Source organism: Nannospalax galili, unplaced genomic scaffold, assembly GCF_000622305.1.
Source record: "Nannospalax galili isolate Female #2095 unplaced genomic scaffold, S.galili_v1.0 scaffold409, whole genome shotgun sequence".
Classification (NCBI taxonomy): domain Eukaryota; kingdom Metazoa; phylum Chordata; class Mammalia; order Rodentia; family Spalacidae; genus Nannospalax; species Nannospalax galili.
Genome location: NW_008360308.1, coordinates 2,747,656 through 2,754,348, shown reverse-complemented (window position 1 = coordinate 2,754,348; position 6,693 = coordinate 2,747,656). Strand labels below are relative to the sequence as shown.

At 41.0% G+C, this 6,693-nt stretch overlaps 1 protein-coding gene across 11 annotated transcripts in view; it reads right to left on the bottom strand.

The window, feature by feature from the left end:
* Shld2 (shieldin complex subunit 2) overlaps positions 1-6,693 on the bottom strand; it is a 131,474-nt gene that overhangs the window by 54,642 nt on the left and 70,139 nt on the right. For 10 of the 11 annotated variants that reach the window (XR_003847998.1, XM_008824454.3, XM_029559294.1 and 7 more), the window contains one exon: positions 832-939. The exons of the other annotated variant lie outside the window; for it this stretch is intronic. Coding sequence is in view for 9 of the 10 variants with exons in the window: in XM_008824454.3 (XP_008822676.1) it covers positions 832-939 (108 nt within the window). In the remaining variant the exon portion in view is untranslated. The remainder of the gene's footprint in view (positions 1-831; positions 940-6,693) is intronic. 11 annotated transcript variants of the gene reach the window in all.

Below are 6,693 nucleotides of genomic sequence, written 5' to 3'. Positions count from 1 at the left end.
AAAATGATTAAAAAAAAATTTTAAATGTTAAGAACAACCACTATACAGAAATCCCTAAGAAGAAAATGAAACATGAACCACAATACTTTTCAAAATATGTGATAAACAACATACAAGTGCATTTCTTGAAGTTCTATTTTCGGTTTTGTTTTTTGGGGATTTTTTTTTTTTTTTGGTCTTTTTTTGAGACAGGGTCTCCCAGTAGCCCCAGCTGGCCTAGAACTCACTATGTAGACCAGGCTGGCCTCGAACTCATAGAAATCCACCTGCTTCTGCCTCTCGAGTGCTGGGATTAAAGGCGTGCACTACCACGCCAGGCCTATTTTCAGTTTTTTAGGAGCTGGGGGATATAGCTTAGAGATAGAATAGGTTTAGTATTGTGTGAGGCTCTATGTTTGCTCCCTAGTTAGCAAAAAAAAGAAATAAAAATAAAATCTATCTTCATTCTTACTATTGAGACTGATTAAGAAATCGTAAGAGCATTTTAACTCTAATATTTCTAATATAATTGTATGAAAGTTTACAATGAACTTACAGTGAGGTAACATTCCAATAATCCTACCACTAATCAAAGATACCATGTGAAAATGTATTCAATACACCTAATCTTCCATACGTCCTAGCTTAACAATATAGCACAATGTGACGTCTCAGTTGTTCACCTTGTAATCAGATGGCTGACTGGGGGCTGTGGCTTGTTGCCACTGACCAGCATCACTAGTTAAGATAAAAATTCAAAGCATACTCTTATTCGTTTTGTACCATCATAAAGTCAAAAAGTCAAAAATTGAAACAACCTAAGTTTGGGAGGACATTCAAAATTTGTCTTACATTTTTCAGGCTGGATACATGAGTAACTCCCAAGATTTAATAACTGACTGGTAAATGTTGACTGGAGTACTGTCTCACCAATCCACTGATCTTCGTGAACAGTAACATCTAGAAAGGGAAAAAAAAATGCTGGTCATGCCATAAATTCCTTTAGGCCATGGCTAATTTACCAATCACAGCAAAATATTATGCATACCTCCTGTATGTCAGGCAGCTAAATAAAGTTCTGAAGGTTGAAAGATCTGCCCAAAGACACAAAATGGTAAAAGGGCAAATTCAAACTCTGAACCTAGACTGTTGGCTTCTGAGACATGAGTGGGCAGAGAAGGAGTAAAGACAAGGGGAAGAGAAGACAGCATTCACATTGCCTTTGGCTGAGCTCACCCTTCCCATCTCAAATCTCATCACATTCTCCCAGGACAGAGCAATAGGAGGGATGGAACATCAAGATAGCAGACAGCTGGGATTAGTGGGATATTGAATAAAGCATGCCCCTTCCCATTCAGAGGAAATTAGGACCTAATTCCATTAAAACCATGGACATGGTGAATTCTATGAGTGGAATTATAACCCATGGGACACAGTCAAGTCTGTACAGTATGGAATATATGAACACTACCAGGAATTGGTGGCAATAGGCTATATGCTGGACAGTCTCAGCTCCTGGAACAGAGAAGAGTCAGTCTGCTTGTGTAAACTTAAACTCACTCTCCTCACCTAACTTCAGCTGTTGGTCTCTGATTTTTCCATTAACCTTTCAATTGTGCAAACCACCGCTGGAATCAGCCTGGTTGGAAGCCTAATCTCCTATGCACCTCTGGAGAGAAATCTTACCACTTAGGGAGCTAAGGAGGATTGAGATCCAGAGGCTGTTTCAAACATAGGCAGGAAGAAAATTTATTTTTAAGGAGCTGAGCAATTGTGCATTCTGTATTTGAATCTGCTTGTTATCAGAGTTAGGTGTTAGGGTCAAAGCTTGGGCCTGACTGTCCTAACTGATAGGTAAAACACTGGGATGGGTAAAACTGAATTACAGACAACAACTCCGGCAGGACAGTTTATTAGCAGAGGAAAGCGCACGGGACAATTCTCTTTGGGGTAGAGAAGTTGTCAGTCCTCAGGCTGTTGGCTGGGGGTTTTATCGGGGGCGGGGGAATGCAGAAGGCGGGAAGATTTTTTTTTTTTTTTTAAAGTTGGGTGGTGGGGGAGTGAGAGAGCAGGACTGTTAAAACCTGTTCTCTTTGGAGATCAAAGGGGAAGCCTGCTGTGTTGTCCAAACAGTGGAGAAAAGTCTGCTTCTATGACTTCAAAGACCAAGGTGCTTATCAGCTAGGTTCCCTTTTCTTGGGAGCATGAGAAGTCCCTGAGACCCTGTTGGTGAGGGGGCGGGGCTATCTGAACCTTAACAAAAACCAGGCTGGCTGGGTGTGGTGGTGCACTCCTTTAGTCTTCAAAGAAAATGGTACACTCCTCCACTGGGCTGCCATCAATAACAGAATTGTTTTAGTCAGTTTCAAACAGTGCTATTGTGGATCAACTTGGAGAGGACCTGATTCAACACCATTGTACTGGGACACAAGACAAGGTCATTTATCCACAGCTGTACTACAAATGAAATATGGTGCAAATCCTTCATTAACAGATGGGGACGAGTGGGGAGGTGTTCACCTGATCTGTTCAGTTTGGGCATACCTCATTGTTGCTTATTTCATAGCAAAAAGTTCAATTATCGATAGGATGGATCAGACTTGAGTAGCACCCTTAATGTGGGCAGCTTCCGGAACACAGAGTATGCATTCAACTAGACTGCCTTTTAAAAACCTTTAATGTTTTAGTCAATATAATGACAACTGCCACAAAAACACAGATGTGCACTGAGCAGTACAAACATGGAATATCATAATCATTAGTCTTCTGGAAGCAGGAACTAATGCTGATACCCAGAATATCAAGAGTGAATCAGCACTTGATTTGGCAAACAAGAAGAAAAAGCATGCAGATGATCAAGCATTTGCAAGAGGCAGGGCAAGCAAAAGGATACATCCACCTATCGTTCCTTAGGAAGCTAGGGGTTGATGAGGAATTTTGTTGTCAGAATTTAATGCTGGAAACTCCTTTCCTAGTTATTTGGCTGGCTGGGCTTAAAGCAGGCCTAAATACTGATTCTTGTCTCATTTAAAGGCCAATGTTTGGTAGTGTTTGGTCCCTAATTCTTTTCAGTCCTTTTTTTGATCTTTCAGTACATAGTACATTGTCCCTTGGAACATATTCAGCCACCAATTTCTACTGTGATGTGGTTGTTCTGGTTTGGGGATGTCAACTTTTTTTGTTCATCTTCCATTCCTTGCCGTAGTGTACTTTTCTACAATTTTGGAAAATCTTGAAAATCAAATCCAGGAATTATAAAGCATGCCATGCATAGGAGTAACAGTGAGTTTTACAGTCTTTTCCAACACTTTTATTGACAAAAGTAACTTGGTCAGATAGAATGTATTGCCATTTCTGTGTAAAATCAAACCTAGATATGCCTGTATATAAGTAAAAGTTCAATTGCATCTAGATTTTCAAATGATGTCAATACGGAGGCTCACTACTCCAACAAACTTTTAAAGAATTTCCATTATATAAGGCAAATATTCTAATAGACACATTATTTTTATATTTATCTAATTATTTATTTTGTATATGGGGGGGTGGAGGGCAGAGGACAACTTGTGGGAGTTGGCTCTCTCCTACCACCATGTAGTTCCCAGGAATTGAACTCAGGCCATCAGGCTTAGCAGCAAGTGCCTTTACCATCTAAGCAGCTCACTAGCCCTCCATTCCATATTTCAGATATATTAAAAATCTTTTTTGCCGGGCATGGTGGCACACCCCTTTAATCCCAACACTTGGGAGGCAGAGACAGGCAGATGCCCATGAGTTCAAGGCCAGCCTAGTGTCTACATAGCAAGTTCCAGGTCAGCTGGGGCTACAGGCAGACTCTGTCTCAAAAAAAAAAAAAAATTATACACACACACACACACACACACACACATAAAACTTTTGAGAAAGGGTCTGACTATATAGAGCAGGCTAGCCTCAAACTCACAGAGATTCACCTACCTCTGCCTCTGGACTGTTGAAATTAAAGGTATGTACCACCATGCCCAGCAGAAATTGGTATTTTTGAGATCAGAAAACAAAGTAGTAATTCCAAAGCAGTGTTGCCTCAAATAGTAATGCTAGCTATGTGTTGGTCCCTTCTGGTAAAATGTATATGAATAGAAAGGCAGTCTTTAAAGAATTCAATTATTTTTCCCTAAACAGCACAGTAATCATATATGTTAAAAAGTAAAATACTTTAGAGGTAGTAAACATTCTATAGTGGGGGAAAAAGATCTAAGAAAGGTAGAGAAAAATCACTTAGTAGAAATTAACATGCCAATAGGCAGAAAAACTTGTGTGTGGGAGGAAGGTGTCCAAGAAGACTTGGAGGAAACATGGGTGGGTATGATCAAAATACACTCTATACATGTACGAAATTCTCAGAGAACAAATTCTTTAAATTAAAAAAATTTACAGTAATTGTACGTAGATTCATAACTATAAGTTATGATGCAAGGGGGAATGACTGGTAGGTGAGATCCACTCACTGTACAAAAGTGACAGAAGTATAAGATCAGCACTAGCCAAACAATAAAAAAGAAAAATCAAGATGCATACATTTGAAGAAATTGCTTCCAAATTTATATTCTTAACGTTATACTCAGTTTCAAGCTCACTTATATACAACTGTCTAAATACACTCTCATCTGGATATTCAATTTTCTCCCCAAGCTTAGCATTATCTAAACCTGTTTTTCCCTCTATATTGCCCCTCTCATTTGTGAGTACTGCACTGACAGTTGGGTAAACCAAAATCTGAAGTCATACTGCTTCTCCCTTCCCTTGCCCTTTGTCCGCAAACCCCACCAGCCAACTATGCCAGCTAAATCTGCCACTGCCTTGCAACTGCTGTACATCACACACTCCTTTCCTCCTGTCCCCTCCAATTCATACCCCACAATTTTAGTGATTAATCAAGCATTAGTGAAGTCAAGTGACTTGCTTAAAGACTACTCAATGGCCCCCACTGACTAACCAGAAAGAGCTGGTACAGCTTTCAAGACTTTTCATTGTAGAGCACTTGCCTAAGTGTAAGATGCTGGGTTCAATCCCTAGGACCATCAAAAACAGTAAAAATCAAAATCTGTTCATTCCCTGATGCCCAGAATACCTGTTCTTCAGAAGACAGCAACTAATAAAATATTTAAAGTTTTCTGAAAACTAGGGCTACAAAATCTATGTTGGGTTAGTGATACATGAGGTGATAAGGTGGGGCAAAACGGTGGTCCAGCCCTTGCCTCTTGGTCCTCTTTTGTCCATTCACTTCTGTGCCCCTTTCAAAGCTGGCCTCAAATTAAAAAAAAAAAAAAAAAGAAAACCAGGTTGAATGAAGGGAGCAAGACTAGGCTGGAACACCAGTCTCACACACAGTAAGAGTATAAGTTCTGTGCACCACTCCACCCCTGTGCTGGCCTCTCTGACTGCTTGTCAGTCTTTCCTAGGCAGCTCTATACACACAGGGCTATGGAAAGACGGCACTTTGCTATTCTAATAATGAAGCTGATGTGTCTATCCACAGCAGGAAGACCCCTAGCATCTCCCCACCTTCCTCCTCTGAAGCAAGCCCAGGAAGGATTTTCTATCACACTGAGGAAGGACCAGGTGCCTGCCATGGGCCTAGTGGCAAGAGTCTGTACAGCCAGGCCTTGCTAAGCATCCTGTTGTCAGTGGTTCCTACCTTCTTTATCCAATTTTGTTTTTCTATGACTGCCCACTTATCAGCAAGCAACTTAAACATGATTTGTAAATCTAATTTATAGTTTCCTCTGCGTTCCCATCTTTCTGTTTACAGAACTTAGTGCCTCCTGATCCCACTGCAGTTTTCTGTTGCTTACTTTGTTTTCTGAGACAAGATCTTACTGTGTGGCCCAGGCTGAGTCAAACCCACAATCCTCCTGCCTTTGCTTCCCAAGTACACTGCACACCTGGCTATTTTTATTTACTGAATGAAAGAAACAGCGCTATGTTTATACAATTACGCACACAAAAGGAAAACTAGTGGTAGGCTAGGTGCACAGAGGGGCCGATGCAGGATGAGAACAGAGTGTGGCAGGGACAGGGATGTGCTGGCAGGAAGAAGGTTTTCCAGAAATGAAAAGAATACAGGCAAAGATGTTGTGAAGTGAGCTTGGTAGCATTTGGCCAGGTGCCCAGCCCCCAGGAGCCAGTGGGCTCCCAGAACTAAGAAGACCAGTTGCTTCAGATCAACTCCCAGTTTGATCATTAGATGCTGGGAATGTAACTCAGTAGAGTACTTGCCTGACATGAACAAAGCCCTGAGTTTGATTTCCCAGCACCATATAAAGCTCCACAATGTGAGAGGGCCTCATCCAATAAATTGAAGTTCTGACTAGAACAAAACACTGATCCTGGGGAGGTCTCCTTCAAGCTGGGATCCTGGCTCTTTCAAGTTCAATAAGGTTCAGAATTCTGTAGATTCTGGCTCTCAGACTCAGTTAGGGACACTGGAGGAACAAATTGCTTGTGATGCATATCTACATAATTACATATAAATATGAGGTTTCAAAAAAAAAACAAATGTGAGGTTTCATGCATCTGGGGAGCCCTAATACATTGCCACACTCCGTGATTTTATTATTTATTTCCCTCAACTTCAGGAAAAAAAAATTTTTCGGCTGGGCGTGGTAGTACACACCTTTAATTCCAGCATTTGGGAGGCAGAGGCAGGTGGATCTCTGTGAGTTCAAGGCCAGC